The 24,494-nt window shown below is 46.9% G+C and overlaps 1 protein-coding gene across 1 annotated transcript in view; it reads right to left on the bottom strand.

Annotated features, from left to right (window-relative positions):
* Positions 1 to 8,391: 8,391 nt before the first annotated feature.
* The window catches only part of LOC144119538 (uncharacterized), a 45,421-nt gene continuing 29,318 nt past the window's right edge, over positions 8,392 to 24,494 (bottom strand). Inside the window, exon 2 of the mRNA XM_077652123.1 lies at positions 8,392 to 8,574. Within this exon, the coding sequence (XP_077508249.1) occupies positions 8,559 to 8,574 (16 nt within the window). The 3' untranslated portion in view covers positions 8,392 to 8,558. The remainder of the gene's footprint in view (positions 8,575 to 24,494) is intronic.

The following is a 24,494-nucleotide window of genomic DNA, read 5'->3' on the forward strand; positions in this document are numbered from 1 at the left end:
CGTTTCCTTGGCTCTTGGGATAAGGCCATTATTAGCTTGATTGCAATTTCGTCTATCCCTGCGGATGTACATCTTGGAATATTTGCTTCCGCCTTTTTCTATTTAAGATTGGTCAGTTCTGCGTTGTTTTCTATTGCGCTGTCCTGCGTCGCTCCCTATTTGGGGTGATTACTCTATCGTCTTTCTTAAATGACGCAGCTATAACTGACGAAATGCAGTTCACAGCGTCATCCCCCTCTAAACATTTTCCCTCGGCATCATGAATCTGTTCCTGCTTTCTGTGATTCGCTTTGCCCCGCCAGCTTATATAGTTCCGTAATTTTCTTGGCCCCCCTTTAGTTGCATCGTGAACTTCATCCAGCCAGCGATCAGAGGACTGCTTTATTTTAGCTTGGAAGAGGGCCTGCACTTGCTGTTTCTTTTGTCGATAAGATACCCATTTCCGGCCTATTTCTTCTTCAGATAACTGCATCCTCTTTGCTTCTCTGTGTTCCCGTGATGCCAAGCGTCGTTGTTCGATGGCCTCCCCAATTTCCTTATTCCACCAACATCGTGGCTTCCTCATTCCTCTCCAGCGGTTTGCTCCTTTTTACCCCTTTTATTTTTGTACTAATGAACTGACTATAATCCCACTTTTCCATGGGATGTGTCTCTATTGCTTCCTCTATGCCGGCCGCTATTGGCGCTATTTGTTCGTCATTTAGTTTTGTGTAATATTTTTGACTCCCCTTCTTTTCTCTTTTGAGCAGGGCTTCCAACTGTAGACTAATACACTTATGATCACTACCGAGGCTGTACTTCCCCTCTTCGTCTATTTCCATTATTGCGAGCTTGCTATACATCCCCTGCGAGATTAAGCAGTAGTCAATGGTCGTTTGCCTGTTACGGGATTACCACGTGATTTGTCCCTCACACATTTCTCTATTTACAATAACTAGGTTGTGTCGCTCACAGAACTCTAGAATCAACTTTCCGTTACAATCCGTGTATCCATCCCGCACCTCTATATGGCCATTTAAGTCTGACAGCAGAATAATACCGGCGCCTTCTCCAAACTACTTTATATCGTCATTGAGACACTTAACTAGATCCGTGTTCTCTTGCCTGCATTTGTCCCCTGTCCCTAAATAGACTACTCCTAGCCATGTACTTTTACCGGCAGTTGTAACTGATAGCCAGGCATGCTCTTAGCAAGTTGACTTTATTCTTTGCCAATTTGTCCCTTGATGTATCAGCATACCTACTCCTCCTCCCTTCCTTTCCGTTGTTCTGTTGCTTCCTTGCCAGACATACCCATCAATAAATGGTGGTCTTCTAGATCCCTGAGATGTGTCTCAAATAGCGCGTATACACATACTTCTTCGTCCTTTAACTGCTGTTCTATCTCTAACCACTTCGGTCTCTTTCTACCGCCTTGCATGTTGATGTACCTGATCCTGGTGTTAAATTCCTTTTTTGTAGTTCTCTTCCTAGACCTTCTAGTTGCCATTTTATTGGCGTCAGCCTCCGTTGTTGCACTTTCTACTTTGCTTCTATCTACCCCTACGCCCTGAGCAGCAGTGGACCCCATAAGAAAGCTACTGCCCGGCCTGCCTGGCGCCACCCGATATCGGCTCCTAGCCTTCCATTAAAGTGGATGCCATCTCGTGTAAAGCCTTCGGCAAAGCCTGCTCTATGCACTTCCCTGCTTATGTCTGCCACTTCAAAGCCTTTCTCCTGGCTTGACTTCTTTATCTCCCGATTAACAGCCACAATGTCATTGGCAATTTCTCCGTATCGTCCTTGCACTTTTGGCACTGTGCACACCACGATCTGGACATGCTGTGCTATGGCCTTTAAGTCGTCAACTCCCTCCGCTAATCTTTCCACTACTTTTGCGGCTTCACCATTGAAGGCATAATTTAGCCATGCCGCTACCACTACCAAATTGCGCCCTGGAACATTCTTAGAAAGTTCGTTTTTTGTCTCTCTCAGTACTGCGTCTATTTTCCTGCCTGGGAATGCCCCGACTGCTACCTGCTTCTCACCATTTACTCGTTCCGTTATAGTTATTTCGCACCTACTCATATTTGAGTCACCACCGATAAGCACTAGGCTATTTCCTACCTCCATCCTAACTTCCGGATTATTATGCTGCCTCTTATCTGTGAATGTGACCTTATTCCTGGGAGTTAGCTTGTTCCTCTTCTCTCCATCTCCTCCAGGCATCCTAGCAGCCACGTGTGCGTAGCTGTTCCTGTCTGAACGTGCCTTACCTAATTCCTTATCGGTGTCCATGCGAGGGCAGGCGCCATCCACGTGGGTGGCGCTGGACTGTCCGCCAATGTGGCATCGCTTGGCGGTGTCAGCCATTTTTGTCTCCAACACTTGACTAAGCTGTTCTTGAAGTTTCCGCTTCTCTGCCCTCTCCACCTGTAGCTCTCTTTCTAGAACACCCACACATAACGCTAGGTTGATGTTCACTTTGTCAGCCCTGTAAAGACGTGCACCTAATACGCAGCATTTGCACATAAAATTCACGCCTTCAGCCTCCTCTACAGATTCGAACCGCGTTTCCTTGAAATTCACCGACGCCACACACTCCTTACATTTAAACTTCAGTTGCTTGACCATCTTAGCATCACTCTATTATTACTACCACAAAATGCAAGAAAAGAAAAAACCACGTGCAACCACGTGCTCAAATAAAACTTTGCTTACCGCAAAAGCCAATTACCTAGAAAGAAATACTAACTCCCTGTCTAAACCAATTAACTAACAAATGAGCCCTGCAAATCTATAGCTTCCGTCCGGAAAAGGCCCGGCCGTTAGGGCACTGGCCTGCTCTTTCGCCTGCATGGTTTATGGTTTATAGGGTTTAACGTCCCAATACAACTCAGGCAATGAGGTACGCCGCGGTGAAGGGGTCCGGGAATTTCGACAACCTGCGGTTCTTTAACCTGCACGGACATCGCACAGTACACGGACCTCTAGAATTTCGCCTCAATCGACATTCGACAGCCGCGGCCGGGATCGAACCCGCGTTTTTCGGGCCAGCAGCCGAGCGCCATAACGACTGAGCCACCGCCGCCTCCTTCGCAAGCACTTCACCTAACTAGTCTAGATCTACAACTAGCCTAAATTTAAGCTCTCAAAATATTAAAGGAAAGAACTCATCGATTTGTCGTAGTCACGGCGCTCTCGCAGTCGTCCGTCCATCAGGTCCCGGTCACCACGCGTAATCGGAAGAGCACCGAAACAAGCGTCCGCACCGCACGCTTGTCAATTGTCAACGGACAGATGGATGGATGGATACGGCTGAACCCTTTAAATCGGGCGGTGGCTCAAGCCACCAAGCCATGACATGAAAGTTTACTCTTCTCTTGATTTTAGCCACCAATCAGATAACCTTCTCTTGGTTACTTCTACCCGCTTAAAATCTACTTCCCCTTCACTGTTCTTAAGCCCCAATGCCTTAAATAAATCAGCCCCGCTGCTTTCCACTGTAGGGTGAAGCCTTTTACAGAAAAGTATCAAGTGTTTAGCCGTTTCCTTCTGCTCTCCGCACGCAACGCACAACGTGTCTGTCCCGTGGTACCTGGCTCTATATGTCTTTGTACTCAAAACTCCCGTCCTGGCCTCAAACAACAAAGTGCTTCCCTTACAATTATCATAGATATTTTCTGTGGAAACTTCCTGCTTAAAAATCCTTCATGTTCCCAGTGCTGATTTCGTCAGCATCCCTGTTTTCCGCAGAGCTCTCTCTGTTTCTTTTACCTTTTTCTTAACCGATAATTGCTGATTTGCATTCCTACTGCTGTCCAGATATTTGCTTGTCAATTTTCGTTAGTTCGCTTTCTCCATTTCGTATTAACATTCCTTATATACAGGCATCTGAAAACGTCCATCGTACAGCACGCCGCCTATCATTGAATTTACAAAACAGTCCCGGTCGCCTCGGCGAGCTCCGCTCAGACTTTTCGGATTGCCCGCTCGGACGAAGTGATTTCGCGCAGTTTGCTTTGCCAACGTTGTTTAGGATGGCTTGGTCATACCTAGCACGACGGAACTTTGTGCTCGCGCTGCTTGTGCGTCGTCTGCGGTGCAAGGGCTCCATGTACATTTGTCAAATTTTCACAGTTGTCCTTTCAGCGGCGAGTACCACTACATAGTGCAAGAGGTGCGGCACTCCAACCCGGAATACCACTTCACTTCAGGTAAATAAATCCATGCCTGCGGTGCGCGTTTCAATGACCAAACTTGTGGCAGTAGTGCAATGAGCACCAGGCGTCAGCGGCATTACATACTGAGCCAATCTTGCACTCTGGATTTGAAGTAGTGGGTTAATTGTTGTTAATGAAAAGAGTAATATATTGATCGAATGCTCCAGTTCTTCATCATTTGTTGATATTTTACGTACAGAATGACCAAATGATCCTTTGACAAGCTGCTGCAGTTGGTCTATACTACAGAATTCTTCGTGGACCAACCCGCAGGAGGCCTATCTACCTTTAGAGAGGCTGGCAGTTTCCCTGCGGTAAATAATTTACGTTGTTTCATTCATAAAAAAATTACAAATCATATGATTTAGCTCTCTTTACAAATTTTTTCTTTAACATTCTTTAGGTGCCATGTAAAAAATTTAAATCTGTAATATATTTAGTTACGAAGAGACTCTGAATAGAAGATGGAGCTCTTGATTTGCTTTTGAATGTTTACTGAGCCACCTGTCCTTTTATTTGCTTGCGGTTGTATAATACAACACTGGTATACCCTAAATGGTCGCCAGTAGGCATCCCAAACTAAGTTATCTTGCTTTGGGGCCATTAGTGAGTTACGTGCGCTGTATGCAACAGAACAATTAGTACTGCCGCATGCGAAGCATCATCATGTTGCCGTTAAAGTCTCAGTGCTGTTTTGTTTTTGCAGGTTCCTCGCTACAGGCGGATCTTTGCAGGACATAGCTATGAGCTACCGAATGCATGCGTCCACAGTGTCGCGCATCCTCAAAGAGACGTTGCACTCCTTATGGGACTGCCTTGCTCCGGTTGTTCTTAAGACTTCTTCGGCAGCCGAGTGACGAGCCATCAGGGAGAATTTTTCCTCATAATAGAACTTTCTAAACTGTGTGGGAAGCATAGATGGCAAATATTTTACCATAACATGACCAGAGGACAGTGGGTGCGATTGTTATAACTACGAAGGACATTATTCTTGATTAATGTTGGGCGTTGTAGATTCCAACTACCGCTTCATTATGGTAGACGTTGGGGTCCAACGCCAACTGTCCAACAGTTTTTTTTTTCACGAAAAGCACGATAAAATCCCGCACAGATGCTGGCGCGCTGAATGTCCCGTCAGGTGTATCAATTGGGCGAATTTTTTTTGTGGGAGACGTTACCTTACCCTTGAGAACGTATCTCATGCGGCCTTATCCTGGCCTCATGATTGGCCTAGCATTCTGGCTTATTTGCCTGTCTGGTTGGGTTTGAACACTTGTAATAAACTCTGCACTACTGCAACCAAAAACTTTAGTTTGAAATCCAACGTTTCGAAGCCGGCTCTGTTCCTTCATCAGGGGTTACTGGGGCCAGTAGCTAGGGTCTTTAGCATGTATGGAGGGGAGGAGGAGGTCAAAAGAACAACAGCTGTGATACGAAAGTCGTGGGGAAGGTTGGAGGAAGAGAGGATTAAGGCTGGGAGTGACGTTGTCGCACAGTGGGGAGGCGGTCAATGGCGACTTTTCTTCTTTGAGTTGCAGAGCACAGTCCCTGGGCATATACTGGGGGCAGGTTTCCTTTTGTGCGGTTGGTGCTGTTCGAGGTAGTTTGGATGTGCAGGATTCGAGTAGGAGCCTTTTCAGGTAATTTGTTTCGGTTTCGAGCACGCTGGTTTCGTCGAAGTTGAATCTGTGGCCTGAGTCTTCGGAATGGTCGGCTACAGGATTGCGCTTTGTTGCGAGGTTGCGGACGTTTCACTAAATAAAATAGTGGGGTTAAATAAATTTTGCGTGCCGAGGACGTTTCTTCTGCTGAAGTTGTGGCTTGTACGACATACCTCGCTGGAAGGTCGGTCAAATACCTCGGGTGAGAGGGAGTCAGGTGAGGCTTTTCGTCATTACCTGTCCCCTGAGCAGCACTGCTGTGTCGGGACCACCGTGGTCGGGACGGACGGTGGAAAAGGCTCTTTGTGGCATTGGCGCCTTTCGGTCGGACATCGCCTGTCAGCGCCTTTTCCTTCGCCTGTAGACGCCTATCCCTACCGAAGGAATTGTCTGCCCCTCCGGGAGCCAGTAGACGGCGCCTCACTGTCTCCTTTTTGTCGACGCGATGCGTGTATGATGACCCCAGTTCAAGGAAACCGCGATGAAAGCACGACCAAGTGAGGGAGCTAGACTGAATGAATAAAGCTTTTTTTATGAGGAAAAAAAAGTGAGTGGAGTCATTAGTCCAGGACTTCATTGGAGATGGCCGCCTGTTTCGCCTGTTGCACCAGTTCTTTTGTGGTCCTCAAGGCGTGAACTGGTCATCTCATCCAACTGCTCAGTTGTGGGGTTTCTGATGATAGCTAGCTCCGGTTTTTTTTTTAACGTACCCACACCATATGAAATAGATTCGAGTATTCTTCACAAAATGAACCTTTATGTGAATATAACGCAGGGTTAATCCTATGCAGAAGGCTGTGGTGTGGGTATGTATTAGTTTGTAGTTTGCATAACATTACTTCTTTCTCCTTAATGAGTTCTTTGTGATCCGGTGGGTATGTTTTCCTTTCCAGCCTATAATGCTGTAATAGCTCCTGGTAGGTGGTCAGTCTTTCCTTCTTCTCCTCACCGACCTTGGATAACGACCGACAAGCAAGTGCTCGGGCTGCGGCGTGGGCGCCAGAGTTACCTTGAGTCTCTGTTTGGGTCTCTGTCTGACCTCTTGGTGGATTCCCACCTGCTCGGGTGACGTCCGAGATTGCTTCCACCTCGCGACCAATTGAAGACCAATTATAATTTTCCCTTGTATTGAAGTGTCACGCATGGACAATGTTTTTGAGAGGTCCGAGAATCTGAACCTAGCATCCGGTTGACGCTTAGTGTTCGTTCGGGGAAATTCTGCTTAATTTGAGAATGATCTGAGAGGGATCTCTGCAGCGCAATAAGTTTTGATTTGGTGATGGTCTGGCGGGACAAGTGGGCTGCAGACGGCGCTTGCTTTTGTTGTGTGTGGCTTGGCGTTTGTGGTTTCGTTCGCCTCGCCTCGCAGAGAAACTCCCAGAGCTGGAGTTCAGACACCAGGATGCGAAAGGCCTGGAGGACTGTGGAACGATGGACCATTCTCGCACGTCCAGTCAGCCGAGCTGCGTAGGAGCAGCTAATGCTCCGGACGTATTGTCTGGCGGCGGGGGTGCTGTTATGAACGGCATGCACGCCCACCGAAGAAGATTAATGCGAAGATTCAATCGACCGGAATGATCACGCGTTAGCTGCAATTTCGGCAGGTCGTTTGACCCCACAAAGAACCCGATTCCGGAGAGACACCTGTCTCTTAAGACTCCCTTTTACTGAGAGGCACTCTCAGTTGCTCTCACTTGTACAGCATGTAAATAGCCTGTATAAAGTTTTCCTTTCTTTTTTTTTCGTAACCACGTCTCCGATTCTTATCGTCCCTTCTCCGGCCCGACCACGCTACCTGAGTTCCAACAACTGGTGGCAGCGGTGGGATGCTGCTACCTGAGTACCAACAGTGTCCATATTACGGTGACCAATTATCCTTTTGGAATCTTCCTTCAGGATTGTTGCCGCCTTCTTGGCAACTCTTCCTTTGACGAGGTTTCTGCAGGTGGCTTGCTAGTCTGTGAAGTGCATCAGTTATTGTACTAAAGGTAACCAAATTTTATATTTACCACTCTGTCAATTTATTTGGTATTGCCTCATAGTTTCATGTCCCACCTTCGCACATTAAGATGGTACTGAGCTTATAAAATGTAAATAACGAAAGCAACTTTTGCAGTTTTTTTTTCGAGTACAGTTATATTTGAACCCAGCAAAATACAAAGCGATATATCTGTTCGAAAACAAAACACTGTAATGAATAATAACATGAAATTATATTAATATTATACATCAAAGAAAAACAAACCTATTCATGAAATATTGAACAGAGTGACAAGAAAATAAATAAAAACTGCATGCTTCATAATTTTGTACATGAAAAAACACGGACAGCTGTTCATTCAACCTGGTCTTCATAATCTGCCAGTAGTTCCATTATTTTTGCTTTTTATCTACTCGCTATCTTCCTGAGCATCTTATCCAAACTCAGATCAAGTTATATCCCGAAAGCTTCATTTTCGCTAATTTGTTTCTGGTGATGGCCAATAAGCTCGTTCTGGAAGTAGTTTGCTTTTTTTTTCTTTTTGTGCCGTTTTTCTTGGTTGCGGTGCTGCTGGTGGTGATGCTGGTGCTGGTGCTGTTGACGGTAACGGGGTGATCTCTTGCAGCATATTCAGTGGGGCGCGGAAAGTCTGATGTCCCTTCTTGAATGCTATTGAACATCTCCGTACGTGTCCGCAGATGACTATGCAGCACCCTACCTGCATGCGGTTCTGCAGTGAAAAAAAAAATACAGATAGCACTTTGGTGATTTTAACGGCGCAAGCGAAAGCCTTTCTGCGCCCACTTTGGCTGCTTCTTTTATTTCTTAGTGTTTATTTTTATTATTTTTCTTGGGATTAATATTATTTTAATTTATTATTTTCAGTTTAGAAACTGACAAAAGGCATCACACCACGACCGTGACACAACTCTTTCGATCGCTAGTCAGCTAGTCTCCGCTAAAAACCGCCGATATGTGCGACCGTTCTCACTACGGACTGTGATTTTTACCTCCTGATATTTGAAGAGTGCTCCCGTTGAAAGTTACGCTATACCCAAACGTGAAATAACGATTTCAGAACAACGACGCGATTCGCATCTAGAATTCTCGGAGCCAAGGACACGGGACTAGAACAAGCTAGGTTAGCAATACATATTCAGCCGTTTGTAATTACAACCGGGAAATTCCCATAGCTAAGATCAGGTACAGGTTATATCATCAGTTTTTCTAACTAGCACACTGCAGTCCTTTTACATGTGTTTAATCGCCTTGATTTTGTAGCTTTTTCAGTAATCCATGCGCACAATTGATGTCATCTATAAATGTTGGTTGTCACCGTAATGTACACAGGCCATCTTGCTGTCTCCTCCATTAACTGTTTTTACAAAACACTTTTATCAATTGATTGATATAAGAATTGTGTGTCTGAATTACGCATGTATTAAAATTCTATATTTTAGCACACTGCTGTCGAATAGGAATTCAAATAGAAGACGACATTCCCAGTAATTTGGAATATGTAATATCAGTTGTAGCTGCAGCAGTGTGGATGTCTGATCCGTTAAGGCAACGGTTTGGACCAAAACGCTTTTCTCAAGCATATCGCCCATTAAGAGCTCAGCACCAGGCCGGGGGAGATTTTGTGTCCATTAAAAGACCGATGGGTACCTGGCGGCAAAGCTGATTTGAGCCCTGCACCTTGCGAATGCGAGGCGGATGCTCTACCACAAGGCCAAGCTTAATGGCACAGTGTAGTGACAATTAAAGGGGCCAAGCCATGTACCGCTGTGCTGAAATGCACGGCTTTGTTTTTTGCACAGTGACTGCATGCCACCAGTTTTATTTTAGCAGTCGTTCCTGAGCTCATATTGCAATGAGCATTGCACAAGCCGGAATGCAGCAGTGCAAACAAGCCTTGTGTGTTGTGCTGAGAGACGGTCAAAGTTGACACATGCAGAAACAAGCTGGCATGTTGCCTGTACAACTCCAAAAAATTCTAAAAGTGCCCATTGAATTAATACAAAGTGGTTGCTTAGCACTTAGTAAAAGGCGAGACATGCAACCTTCAGTGTAAACATAACATGATGTTGGAGTTGATATACTGGCTTACATCTCCTGGACGGCTCCTGGTTGAGGCTGGGAAAGAATACTTTGTATAATGAGAGAAACAGGATACACTGACGATGTATAATGCTTATCTCAAGCAGAATAAGTAGAAATATATTTACAGGGTGAAGTCTATGTTGTCGCAAAATACAACGAAATAAAAAAATAAGCATTTAAGTGTGTGTGGGGCATACATGCTTACGTCCTCTTGTATAGCTTTACAGTTTTTTTTCTGACGAGGAAAAAAAAAAGAAGGATCGTAACAGCGACTCTGCTTCCCAAAACAGCGGTAAAAGTGAGCATTGTCTGCACCTCTTGTCATATATAAACTCTTAGAGCGTGATATCTTACTTATTAGTAACACCTTCAGCAGAGTAAAGCTTATTTCATTGCCTGTTTGGTTTTGAAACTGCCAAAGTTCTCTAAGCATAACTTACATTAAAATGACTTTGTCGTTAACCTAAGTTGCTTCAAGACATTGGCCTATATGCTATGCCTACTTTTCTGCTTCATACCGGAAGTTTATGGGAATTTAAACCATGCTATAATGGCTGCATGTAATTATGCAGACAAATCTCTTGTTTTGTGGCCTCCTCTATAAAATGTATGGACCAAAATAATAATCCTTTAGTGCCTTAAATGAAAATTTGTGTTACTAATGTAAGGAAAACATCTGTATCCATTCAGGACAACAGAATTGTATGCGCAATTTCGCCTTATTCCAGAGGAGAAGGAGGCAATCTTTTATAAGCGCTGCAAATGCTGGTCCCATTGCATACCTGACTGGCCATTTGAGATGAGGATAAGGGTCAAATGACACACCCACACAAAAGTCACATGCGTAAACATATGCACATAGCATTTTAACCAGGTCGCATAATGGAAGTCTGCGTTACTGCTCTTTACACCGGGTTGGATAGAAGCAGGAACGAAATACTGACACATATCGACTCGTAGTAGAGGCGAGTATGGCTGACAGCAAAAACTGTTAGTGTAGGCCTATTTAAATTGGCAAATAGGCCAATTTCGACCACGCAGACGGTTGTTCTGGAGGGTTGGAATGTTGGTATCGATAGCAGGATTTCAGACCACATAGCTATCAATGAATACTAGTTAAATGAAACACTGAGAGGAAGGTCATTAAGGAATGTAAGAAATATAAGAAAAAGGGAAATCCCAACTACAATACCTTTGGGATTGCTTGAGATTAAAAAAAGGGGGCAGGGTGAGTAATGGTGAATTCCAATCGCATGCCCGAAACGTTCTGTGACAGAGCGCCTGAATGCGGCGCAGAGCGCGGGACCTGAAATTGCGATTGGAGTACATTTGCTCTGGCCAGAGCATGTAGGTGGCGCTCGCGAACTGCTGGAGGAAGTACCCGTCATTCCTTGCGCTTGCCCGCGCTTTTCGCGCGATTCACTTCTGAAGCTCACGGTCGAAGCTGATCGTCTGCTACGGAGCGCGGATTGGAGCCGGCGCGGCGGACGCGACAAGCCGCCGGAAATGGAGGGCGCCGCTAGCCTGTCTCCTGTCTCCGATTGGAAGACGCGATCCGTGGCTCAGATCTGCGTTGGGAATACAGTTGCTCCGAAAAGAGCAAGTGCTCCAACTCTGCGTTTGGAAGTCACCATAAGAGTTATAATATAGATGGGCCAACTGGGCAGACTGCCAGCAACGATCATTTAATCCAGCTCAGAAGAATAGGATGCAAGGCATTATTTTATAAATCATTTTGTAACATGGTTTCTCAATTAGACCAAGGGACAAGTGTATGGTACGAAGAATGACAAGTTGGCTATCACAGGAATGCTTTTTAAAAAGCATGCAGATTTGGATGGAACAATTAAATGTGCCACAACAATCTAGAAGTGTGAGAGCACATAATGTTTTTCTTGATTAGAAACACATGCTTGTCGTTGAAATGGGGCAATGGTTTGGTGCTTGTGACATTATCAGAACTAAAAAAATTAATACACTTCCCTATATGCAGCCATGCCTCATTCCAAGTGTTCCCGCCTCTAGCCATCTCTTTCAGCCGTTCCGACTGCCTTGCAAACACCTCTTTTGCATCTATTGTTTATGTATAGCTCTTGGATCATCATCATCAATCATCATCATCATCATCATTCATCACCATCATCATAATCATCATCATCATAATCATCACCACCAGCCCCAGCAGCCTGACTACGCCCACTGCACGGCTAAGGCCTCTCCCATGTCTCTCCAATTAACCCTGTTCTTGGTCAGCTGCGGCCACCGAATCATAGCAGTTGCGAATTCTCCACCTTGCCGACGCATAAAACTGGCGCTATCATTGATCACAAGCACGGAGATTAACTGAGCGTCCCACCAACTGCCGCAGGCACCAATATAAAATACAAACAAACAAACTTGCAGCGCGTCCAGAACAAAGCTTGCTGGAAGCGCCACCACACCCTAACCCCCAGAAAACGTTGACGGAGGCATGCTCGGGTTTGATTGCGAGTTCGATGACTGGAATACGATTTGAGAATTTTATGGATATGGGTGTACATTGGCAGTAAATAATGCCATCGAAGCCGTGCATGTGTATCTAACCGCGAACAACAAAAAGCCCCATCACTCTGAAAGCCCGCGATGATGACAATTTCTGCATCAGCGCGTGTCGCCACGTTCAGAAGAAGACTTCGCGAGCTCCGCGCGCGTTCTTGTCGTTTCGCCTGCTGTATGCGGTCGCCATTTTGCTCTTTCGTAATTCTTAGTACTGCGGGAACTACGGGAGGTACCACTTCGCTCCACCCTGTTAACAAGACTGCTGACCATGGACGAGGAGTCGCAGCGCGGGAAGGATGCAGGTGAGAATTAGGTTTGATGATTCTTAATGTCGTGTCCAACCGGAAGGTGTCTAACGTAAAACAAGACCTGATGTACGCCTTCTCGTATGCGGAACAGTCCCATTGTTGAGGCCGGGATACATGGAACCTTTTTCCGCGATCTGGACCCGCCAGTCTGTACCCCTCAGATATCTCATCCGCGGTTTCCGGTGAGACAGGCAGCGGCGGCCCCTCCGGCCCGGCCTGTTTGCATGTGCTTGCGCTTGCTGCCGCCAACATGGCCGCCATGGCCGATGAGCTAAGCTACGCTACGCAACGCAGTGAGTGTGGCACGGAAATGTCGTTTTCGTGAAAATAAGCTCTTAATCGGGCAATAAATGTTTTTTTTAGAACATGGCCTAATTATGGATCTAAATGCCTGTATTTGCATGTATGCCGGAAGCGAAAGATGTCGAGGAAAACCGCGCCGCTATGCGCGGCATTGCGGGCATATCCCAAGGTACGCGACTTTATGCATTTGAGAAGGCAAGTCCTTATAGGTACCTGTGCCCTGTACTTGTGCACGTGTGCTAAAGTTAGTACAGTGGTGTCGAAATGAAGAGAAGGTCAGCGTCGCCGCTCTTGAAGACCTCCTCGTTCAATGGTGTTTGCCACTTGATCACATTTGCTTTCGGGTATGGTGACACACGGTGGTACCCGCCTCTTCTTCGCTCCATGTGTCTCCGGACGGGCGCCGCGCCGCTGGGGCGCATTCCCCGCACGAACTTCGCCGGTGAAAAAAAAAGAAAACGCATGTACTCCGGCCTTGAACGGCAACTCTGATGTTTTTTACACCTCCTGAGATTTTGCTGAAATCTTCACGATACATTCCCCGCAGTTTTCTGGCCCTTTGCGCCGAATTTAGCAGCGGGTTGGGGAGTGTTTGTTGCGGCGCAAATGAATTTTGCAATTTCGCATTTCGTGGACTCAGTCAGAGATATTTCTGCGGGCGACCTTGCGTATGCGACGTCACTGGGCGTATGGCCGTTCATGTTCATTCATGTTCGTTCATGTTCATTCATGTTGTATCTGTGTTGCCTGAACGACAATATTTCGAGCTGGCTTTGATCATTTCAGACAGTGAACCGAGCTCTTACTTACATTCGCCAGTTTGGCTAATAAACGTGCACACGATAGATTTTGTAGGTTTTGTTACAGTATCCTCACCGTCATAAGAAGGTCTGTCGTTACATCATCGGTTGGTTGCAATGTAATTTCGGGTTTCACTTCCTGATTTTTGCTCTTTGTAAATACTTTACTACGTACTTAGAACAACGTTGTCTGTACCGGGCCGAAGGGACACTCTAGGATTCGGATTTGGACTCCAGATGGTGGCAACAGGAGTTGACTATTTCATTTCATTTCATTTATTTCATCCTTAAAGGACCGAAGGCATTACATAAGGATGGGCTTACAAATGATGTGTAAATGCACTCATGATGAAAACATAGGCACAATGAACTTAACACAGGAACTGTAAACACTAAACAAAACACTAAAAAATGAGGATCAAGCGGTTACAAAAAGGGTAAGCAAAAAAAAAGAGAAAAAAGCACGAAAATACAGGGAAAAATACAGAAAAAAGTACAGGGCAACTACAGGTTCACGTGTTCTGAAAATGACTACTGAGTTTCGCGCGAAATGTTTTGCGATAGTTGCAAGAAACTATGTCGTTTGACAGGGCATTCCAATGGGTTGTTGCGTGAGGAAAAAAGGAACTGCTCATTGCTGACGTACGGCTCTTTATGCTGGCTATGGGGTGGCTGTGGCTGAGGCGACTGGAAGTTCGGATCGGTGGTTTCAGCAGGGGGTGCTTTGACGTCGGATGGTGAAAAAAAAAAGCTGTGTAGTAGGCAAAGGCGTGAAATAATGCGGCGTGACTCAAGTGTAGGGAGGGAGATAGAACGGTTGAGAGCAGTGATGGTAATTTCTTTTGTGTATTCAGACGTGATAAAACGGGTCGCGCGGTTTTGGATGGCCTCAAGTTCGGCGGTGAGGTAGGATTGAGAGGAATGCCGGATGGATGATGCAAATTCAAGTTTCGGACGAACAAATGTTAGGTAAGCAAGTTTTTTTACTTCGGGAAATGCTGATTTGAGGTTACGTCGTAGATAACCTAAGACACGGGAGGCATCTGAACATATACTTTGGACATGGTTTACCCAAGATAGTGAAGATGTCAGATGCAATCCGATATACTTATATGACGTTGTTGGGACAATCGGGACTGAGTTTATAATGTATGAATGATGAATAACTGCGCGTTTGCGAGAGAACGACAACAGTTGGCATTTATCAAGGTTTAAAGGCTCTTATAGGTGATTGAGCTTGCAGCCATGCAGATCAGTCACGTGTCAGGTATGTGCCTTATTTGTGGACCATATTCAGCATGTAAGTTTCGCTACGGTGGGGCAGTTGCCGGCAGAATTCGCTGGGTTGACCTCGCCAGTGGCTGCAACAACCTCAACCTCGAGGGGACTGCAAGAAATTTAATGTGATTATGAACTCAGAATGTTCAAAACAAAATCCCTCGGAGTTGCGAAGGTACTGAAAGGGAAACATTTACCATGTTTTACAGTCGTATCGCGTCTGTTCTGATGCTTAGTATTCAGGACTAAGACGCGGCATGAAGGGAGGGAATGCAGACACGGACCAGTGTTTCAAGCTTTCATCGCGGCGCCTTTCGAGCGTAGGTGAGGGCCAAGTCGTCCCGGAGCCACTGCTTCGCTCCCAGTCCATCTGTTCGGTGAGAGGGTCGTACATCTCGACGGTCGAAGAGAATGACGAGTGCCACAGCCTGTCTCACCTGGGAGTCCTAATACCGCTCTACCTGCTGCCTCTTGTCTTCCTGGGCCTCCAGGTGCGTCGAGCGAGCTCACATAGCCCCTGTTTTATGTGTTCCTTAAAGCTTTTGCACAGCTGTGCTGTGTCTATTCACATCGCACAATCTCAGTAGTCGTAAATCTTTGCAGCGTTTCGCTTGCCTATCTGTATAATGCTTTGCTTTAATGGTGAGAGCCCTTAGTGTCAGCGCCCGCTTCTGTCAAAGTTTGAACTGAAGTCTTACACGCCACGTCAACGTAATGACCGCCAACAAGCGAAGTTATTTCCAGGGGTCGTTACCTTTTTTGAACATATGTGATAATTCATATTCCATGTAAACTGGGATATTACAATTGCCATGTGCTCGTTCATAATCAGTCCGTCTTCAACAAACGACACATTTATATTCCAGTTTATGTTTTTGCTATGTTACCACAAAATTTGTTGCCAATGGAGGCATGTCGACAGTCCCGGATGATGCGGTCGACAAAATAAGGCCGGTTTGTGTTACAATAAACTTTGATAGGGTGAACTCGTGCGCAGAAACAAATGAAAAATTGGGTAGCGGCGACAGCGACGACTTCACTTCGCGGCGTCTAAGATTAGAATAATCGCCGCTCCTGGCCGCACTCAATGTATGCAGTAAAGGTGTCAGAATTTTCAAGACAAAGTGCAGAAAACAGCGATAACAATTCTGAATGTCGTTGAAACTGTTGCCCACGACTACACGCCACGTCACGTCACGCCCCGCCACGTGTCACGCCACGTGCGACAAGTGATAAATCCTCGTGCCGGCGCTGAAGAAAAAAATCTGAAGCAATTCATAAGCATAATTCTTAAGATGAAAAAATTCATAACCAAATTCATAAGCAAGTGCAATAAGCAATTGTATTTTCTGTGAATTTTTCTTGCTTAAATATACGAACCGTTGTATCCTCTTGTGCGCTGAGCTCGCGCCACCCATCCTTTCTGGCTCGTATACAACAGACAGCGAAGAATCTTGAACGTGCCACAAATATGGAATAGAGATCATGCACGTATTATGACCCACAGTTCCTTTCTTGAAGAGCTGCTGCGGCAAATTGGTCTCCACCGTCTGCTCTGTATACCCTGCTCTTCTGTACAATGCGGTGAAAGCTATTTAGAAGAGTGCGGTGAGGGGCTAGTTGGTACGACCTTATGGAAAATATGAATAACTGCGCAAAAAGGACGGGACAAGAGAGAAGAAGGACAGAAACACACGAGACAAGCGCAGACTAACAACTGGTTTATTGCACCAACGCCTCCTTCCTTCGACAACAAAGCGAATGTGCACCAACTGCAAAGACAAAAGCCATAATCATCACGCCAAACCAAGAAACTCCAACTCCTTGCGGTACAGGTGTATGGAAGCCTCGCTAACACATTTGTCAGTCCCTAATCTCGCGATTTTCAAGGCTTCCATAACTTCACGTTCTTTCTTATCCCTGGCGCGACCGATAATCTTAGTCCTGCCGAAAAGTGGAGTGCAATCTTTATCGTCATGCTTGCAGATATTGCAATGGCTAGGCAGATGCTGCCCTCTGGAATCAGCTAAGGAATTGGCATGCTCTAATAATCTAATGTTGATGCAACGGCCAGTTTGCCCTACGTACAACTTACCACAGCTCAGCGGAATCTGATAGATTACATTCACTCTGCATTGCACAAACTTGTTCCTGTGGTTGGTGCTACACTCAATCTTCTTTTCCTTATCTGGTATGACCAAATTGCACAAACGCGACAGCTTGCAAGGTGCCGAAAAAAAGACCTCTACGCCGAATTTACCGGCGACACTCTTCATGCCGTGCGAGACCCTGTGAACATAGGGAATTACTTCATACTTCCGCCTCTCCTGTGCATCCGCCCCACGAGGCTTTGAGTTTGGGCGGAAAGACTTCAACAGGGACTCGGCAACACCCCGAAGGAGGGCCAGCGGAAAACCGGCGGACCGAAGGCGATCCACCTGTACATCAAAGCTAACCTTAACCATGTGAGGGCAGGACTTGGTTAAAGAAGCCCTTAGGCAAGTTGACGAAATACCCCACTTGACCAGCTTCGAATGGGACGAGTTGAAGGGCAGGAGTGCCTTTTTTGACCTAGGCATGTACGCCCAGCATAAGTGGTCAGGATTGTTAAAGAATAATCTTAAGTCTAAGAATTGCAAACAAGAATTTTCAGGAAGTTCAATGGTAAAATTAAAACTGGCAAAAGCAGACTTAAAGGATTCTAAAAGAAAGCTATTTACAAGAGAAAAATCCCTTAAATTCTTGTAACATAGTGCGTAAGTTAGAGAACCTGTCGTAAGAGCATAGCTGTGTGCTCATTCGGGAGCAGCATGCCACTCAATACCACCTCCCCAACTCCACTCATTGCATTGTGAACACGCACTCTCGCAGTTTGGGAGCTGCCTGTACTCCCTACTCCTCCCGCTGCTGCTGTGGACCTTCAACGCGGTGCCCAAGCCAGCCGCTGCCCTGGTGCACCTCGTCACCCTGCCGCTGCTGGGGCTCATGACACCGGAGCACGTCGCGTGCCATTACCTCGCGGTGTGTACCATGCGTTTGATGAGGCGAGGGTACAGGCCTTTTCGCAGTGCTCGTTAATTTCTTAATTAACCTACGTCGTTGAGGTCAGTTAGGGTAAAATCAATTATTACGCCTCACTAAATTCTTTTAGGAAAAGAGTTACGGAGTACGAATGCAAGTCAATGCACATCGGACGACGTATAGTGACATTTCAAGACCTTTCTATGAGGTGTCATTTGGCGTCCGCCTGGAAAAACCTGCTTGTGTAAACACATGAGTGGAACTTAGTCTATTTCTTCACACAGAGAGTATGGAGTGCTATTTGCTTTTTCAATTTCCTCTGGTACATCAGAAGTAAAATCGGCCGTATATCTCGACGTTGGCGCTACGAAAGCACAGAGTGACCTCGAGTGCATGAGAACATGTGAACATCGTGCGCAACCAGAGCCTAAAGATGGCACGCCTTGCGTATCTTCTAGTCAGGGTTCGAAGGGATTCATCTTTCACAGACGCGCGTCAGTACTGTATGAATGCGCTCCCATGGCAACAGAGTTATTAAACCGCTTTTCACCGCAATGTAAACTGAGTGCAAAACTTAACGACGACGAAGTCATCAGAATTTCCACGTAACCCCAGGTGGTCGAAATTTCCGGAGCCCTTCACTACGGCATCCCTCATAGCCTGAGTCACTTTGGGGCGTTAAACCCCATAAACCAAACCAGAAGTTCCGCGAGAGCAACTTACTGTTGAAGGCTTTGGGAACCTAACCACAATCTGCCCGTGCATAAATGAAAGCACTCATCTTCCACGTATGCGATAGGATTGACGTATTTTTTTTCTTGGAACGGCACTACAACTGAAAACGTTATCTATATTAGCACGGTGTTTCGGCGAGGTGAATTAGAGCTGCAGCCGCCCCGCAGGTTGAGGTGCTCACCGTGGTCCTGCTGCTGTTTCCGCTCGTGGTCATAGACGGATGGAGCGAGCTGGTTCGCAGCCTGGCGCAAGGAATCTGCGCCCGCTTCGGATTGCGACGCGGTCCGCTCTTCGCTGTCGTCTGCACGTGCGCATTCGTCAGCGCCTTCTTATTCTCGGGCATCGTGACCTCGGTGGCGATCCTCTACTTCGTGGACCGCGTGCTGTTCGCCATCTTCACCGAAGACATGGATCGAACTCCGGACGTCTTGCCGTACGGCATCCTGCGCTCCACGCAGCAGGAGACTGCTTCGATGCAGTCGGCGCACTTCGGCGACCAAGTTCTCTTCGACCGGCTCGCGCAGGTTGTGCTCACCATGAAGAAACCCCAGCGCCGTTTCATGCGGCGCAAGAAGAAAGCGGATGCCCCTGCTCCGCCTTTAGCTGCCCCATGCGCTACTCCTGCGCCGGACGTGAGTGTTAGTGTCCTTTTTGTAGCGATAGCTACATTGAAGTAGCTTTCGAGCCGGTAGCACGCTGTCACGTGGTGCGGAGCAGCTGCCGGGGCGCGGCCGATATCACGTGGTTCGTCATCGGGTTGGTCACGTGACAAGCCATGTGGTGCGGAACAGGTGCTGCTGCCGGTGGCGCGGTGCGCCGGCGAAACCGAAATGCCACAGCTGTGCGCACGCGTCGTGTGAAGTGAGACAAAGATTAAGAAGGAACGTTCAGCGAAACGGAGCGGCGAAAGACTGACTTTGCAATTCAACTGAGCAAGTTCCACTCGGCCAGCTGTAGCTATCGCGTCACTCCAGGTTTAATCAGAGCTAAACCACCGCCATTTTTTTTTTCATGTAGTGCCCTGCGGATGCGTGAAGCCTCGTCGTCCGCCTTTTTTGCCAGCCATGCCTGGTGATAATGGGCGACGAGTTTGGTGCAAGCGTTCTTCTAAGAAGGTGTTTTATCGGTAAACGATGCGATGAACTGCCGGAAATAATTAAGTACAGTGCTGGCATCTTCTATAGGCCCACGAAGTAGTGTGCGTGGCTCCCGCACGCACCGCCCTTAAAGGACTATAGACACCTAATTTTATTGCGTGTTTTCTTCTGTCAAACGATGTGTTAGACGTTAGAATACATTGATCACGGGGGGGGGGGGGGGGGGGTGGATTGCCTCCAGCCGCTAAATAATTTGATTGAATTTCTTCTATCATGTCGGTTTCGGTTTTATAGACCGAACGACGACTGTGACGTCAAGTTGACGTTTTGGTCACGTGATGCACTAGAAAAACTGATATAATCGCTGATATGTAGTTTAAATTCACTACGACATTTAATTCAGCCTGTTCCAAGTCCTGGAACGACAAATATTGGCCTGTCAGCGATTACATTTGTTTTTCTAAAGGATCACGTGACCAAACATCAATTTGACGTCACAGTCGTCGTTCGGTCAATGAAACCGAAACAGCGTCAAGAAGAAATTCAATTATAAATTATTTAGCGGTCGTACGCGAATACCAGAGTAGATTCCATGTATACGAATGTCTAACGCATCGTTTTAAAGATAAAAACACGCAAGCAAAAATTTGATGTCTACATTCCTTAAAGCGAGAAGACTCTGTCTGGCTCGCATGCATCCTTGAGTCATAAATTAAACAGAGAAAGTGCTTTGCGGAAGGTGGGTCTACATATAACTCACGCCTATAATCTTCATTTTGACGAAGCCAGCGCTGCTGTTCGTCTCATATACCAACGTTTATCAACTTGTAGCAGTCTGTAAACTTTGGGCAAAAAACTGGGTCCCGCAGTTTCCGAAACTCAAACCCCGCTTTCGTCGCGTTCCAGGCTAAGGAGCTTGCGACCGTCTCCGAGTACCCGAAGGAAGACGTCGAACGCACGGACGCCGAATCAACGATCAAGACGAAAGGGAAAGGCGGCCGACTCAGCCGATGGCGTCAGAAGTGGTTTAAAAAGCAAGCCACCGCCGATGCGCAGGTCAGCTATGTGAACGCATTGTCTTTCGTTCACCGCAGTAATGCCTGTAAACGCAAGCTTCATATTAAGGTTGACTAGTAATTGGTCGAAAGCACGGATAAATTTCTAAAAATATAGCTTTTATGGAGGGCATTAAATCTTTAAAATGATTCATAATTAGGATTCATGAGTTATGAACTACATTCTCAAATCCGTAGCGACATCAGTTCCGTTCAACATCAGCAGTATCGTTCGTCGCAAAGGAAATCGGTATACATTTAGTGAGCTCAGTAAGCGTGAGCATGGTGTCGTGTCATTGACTGCGCGCCAGGACCACAGCGAGGCCTTCAATGCTAATACCTGTTGCCTTCGATTTCGCGTTGGAAGTTAACACAAGCCTCGTTGTTATGTACGTTCGGCAATCTTGAAAGGTAGTGAGCAGGGTTTCATTCTTGAGCAGATGTGGTCGTTTTGCACTGTCTCCACGTAACTGCCGTAGCAGAGTGCACCACGATATGAAGAGAGTTTTCGCTGCCTGTTTTACGTAATATAAACCATAGTTTAATGAATAAGCGGAACACCTTGCCGTGTTCTGCTTATGGTTATATCACGAAACAACCGCCGCGCCATGTTCCGGTAGGCTTCATGACACCGTACAGCATCATAAACTTTTGCATTAATTTGGCCGAAAAAAGACCGTAGAAAAAGGACAATAAAAAGACCTCGCCTCTTTCTTGTTCTTATTTTAAGCGTTTTCTTTTTCGTTTTCACGATTCACTAACTAGCCCAACTTCAGACTGCTTTAATAATTGGTTTAATAATTGTTTTTTTTTGGGGGGGAAAGGAAATGGCGTAGTATCTGTCTCATATATCGTTGGCCACCTGAACCGCGCCGTAAGGGAAAGGTAAAGGAGAGAGTGAAAGAAGAAAGGAAGAGAGAGGTGCCGTAGTGGAGGGCTCCGGCATAATTTCGACCACCTGGGGATCTTTAACGTGCACTGACATCGCACAACTTCGTTTTTACGCATAAAAAAAGGCTACTTTTCGCGCGCTCTGATGCATAGCGTTGCCAATCTGGTAGAGGTAAGGTAGCAAGGCTACCGTGCTTGTCAGCTGCAGACGTACGTGACACACACTGTACCATCTAAGCACAAATTATTTCTGCTTTTTTGACTTGAACTAATTGCGGCATGACTTGCAGCCGACAACGCAAGTTCCCGCGAACCCCGAAGAAGGACTCCCAAACAAGGATGAAAAACTGCAAGAGGAGAGAGCGAAAGAGACGTACGACACTGCGCCGACACAGCCTGGACCATCTGCAGCTGTGCCCAGCGACCCGGCCTCTCATGTCGTCCTCGAAGGAGGACTTGTTCGTGTCATGCTCGGCAGCAAGGAAGGTAAGTGCCATAAGGAATGCCACCCTTTCGTCTATGGACTTCGGTTTCTTATGCGGTACATATATAGGGGCGCGTCTAGAGAACCCTCCAAGGCATGGGGGTTTTTTGTAGCGAGAGCTACACTAAGCCAGCTTTCCGAGCCTTGAGCGTGGCATCCCTGGGCTCCGTGGCCACCCCTTGTGTTCCGTGGCATCCCTCGAGCTCCGTGGCGGCGCCGTGGATGGTCACGTTGTTGGTCACGTGGTGTGGAGCAGCAAAACCGAGCTGCAACAGCTGTGCGCAAGCAAAGTACCAAGTAGGGGGGGGGGGTGAGTGGAGAGGGTGAGAGAGTGAATTCACGTCCAGGGACGAAGATGAAGGAACGCCCAAACAGAGCGGCGGAAGACAGACTTTGCAATTCGAATTAGCGAGTTTCACTCGACCTGATGTATAGCTCTCGAATCGCTCCAGTTTTAAGCAGAGCTAAACCACAGCCATTTTTTTCTTATAGAAGTTAGGATGCGGAGGCGAGCACGTGTTGTTCATTCTGAAGCATCGGAATCAGAAGCAGAAATTTCTACATGACAGCCTTGTTGCATTTGATCGTTCTTCATCCTGCATGATGAAGCAATTTAGTAGAGCTGAACGTTTGCCCTGGATATTGTACGCTTGCGCCATTTCTGCTTCTTAATGCGGTGTATCGTTTCTGAAAATACAGTTCCCAGTTTGCGCTCGTGTTTGTGTGCGTGTTGCTCCCCGCCCTCTTGTGTTAATCTGCGCAAAGTTTTCCTGAATATGAAGCAATTAGAGTGAAAAACTTATTGTGGTGGCGTCATGTTGCCCCTTTGCAGCAGAACCAATTGTCGGCTTCGTGATGGCTGTCTGGCACAGTTTATCATACAGCACTATGTGCAAAAATCTCGTTTTAGAAAAAAAAACTAATATGAGCTTTACTCTTATTCATCTTCCCAGACGCCTTGAACGTGATGAAACCAATTTCCCCGGCCAGCAAGGAAGGAGCCTTGAAAGCCCAGGAGACTAAGCATGTTCCACAGGATGCGTGTCTGGAAAATCAGCAGGAGCAGCAGCCAGGGTCGCTGGCGGGGTCGAATCTTGCTCTTTCCCAGCCATTTGCGCCCGCAATGAGTGTACAGTCCCCCACTGAGGCCTCTCTGACGAAGCAACATCAAGGCAAACTGATCGCCTCCTTCAACCTTTTCCCTTGGCGGCATGACCCAAACCGGGATATTAAAGCTGCCCAAAGCGCGACCAGTCCTACGGACAAGAAGGCGCGCCCCTCTTGGTTTCGCAGAATTAGTATTTTCTCTGGCAAAGTGGCTTACTCTCCGCTGGCCGCGAATCCAGCCGCAGTTATAGGTGAGCAGGTAGGAGCAGCTACTCAACTTCAGCCAGCCAACGACATATCCAGGGCGGTTGCAGCGACAGCTGCAGATCGCATCGAAAACACCGCAGAAACCGAAAGCAACCTTTATTCCGCGCGTTCAGTTCTTCCAGTGGAGGACGGTGTCGCTGAGGGCTCACTTTGTAAGTCTAAACGTTCAATCACTGCCGCCGATGCTCAAACAGCATTCATCCCTGATGATACCAGTTCTGAACTTCAACTAAAGACAGCCGACGCCAGCAGGTTGTCAGGGAGCCGGTCATCCGGTACTAGCTTCCTTACGGCCAAGCCAGATCTCGAGCCTAGTTTCAGCAAAGCTTCTACTAGGGATACTGATCTAGAAAGCGTAATCGGTAAACGAACTGCGCAGGAGATCACTTTCACTGGCGCAGAAGTCGACAGCCGAGTCAGCAAAGAAGCCGGCAGCAAAATCGACAAAAGTGGCAGGAAGCAGACCGGCAAGGTAGTCACCAAGGTCAACGCCATTGGCGTTTCGGATGAGGCCACGTTGGCTGACAATAATAAAGGCCAAAGTACCGAAGCCAGCAAAGTGTCGCGAAACAAGGCGCGGTCGGAGATGGACAGGAGAACGAGCAGCAGGAAGGGAAAACGCTCCGGTAATACGAGCGGCAGCACCGACAAGAAGTCGCCTCT

The sequence above is a fragment of the Amblyomma americanum genome, chromosome 2 (genome assembly GCF_052857255.1).
Source record: "Amblyomma americanum isolate KBUSLIRL-KWMA chromosome 2, ASM5285725v1, whole genome shotgun sequence".
Classification (NCBI taxonomy): Eukaryota; Metazoa; Arthropoda; class Arachnida; order Ixodida; family Ixodidae; genus Amblyomma; species Amblyomma americanum.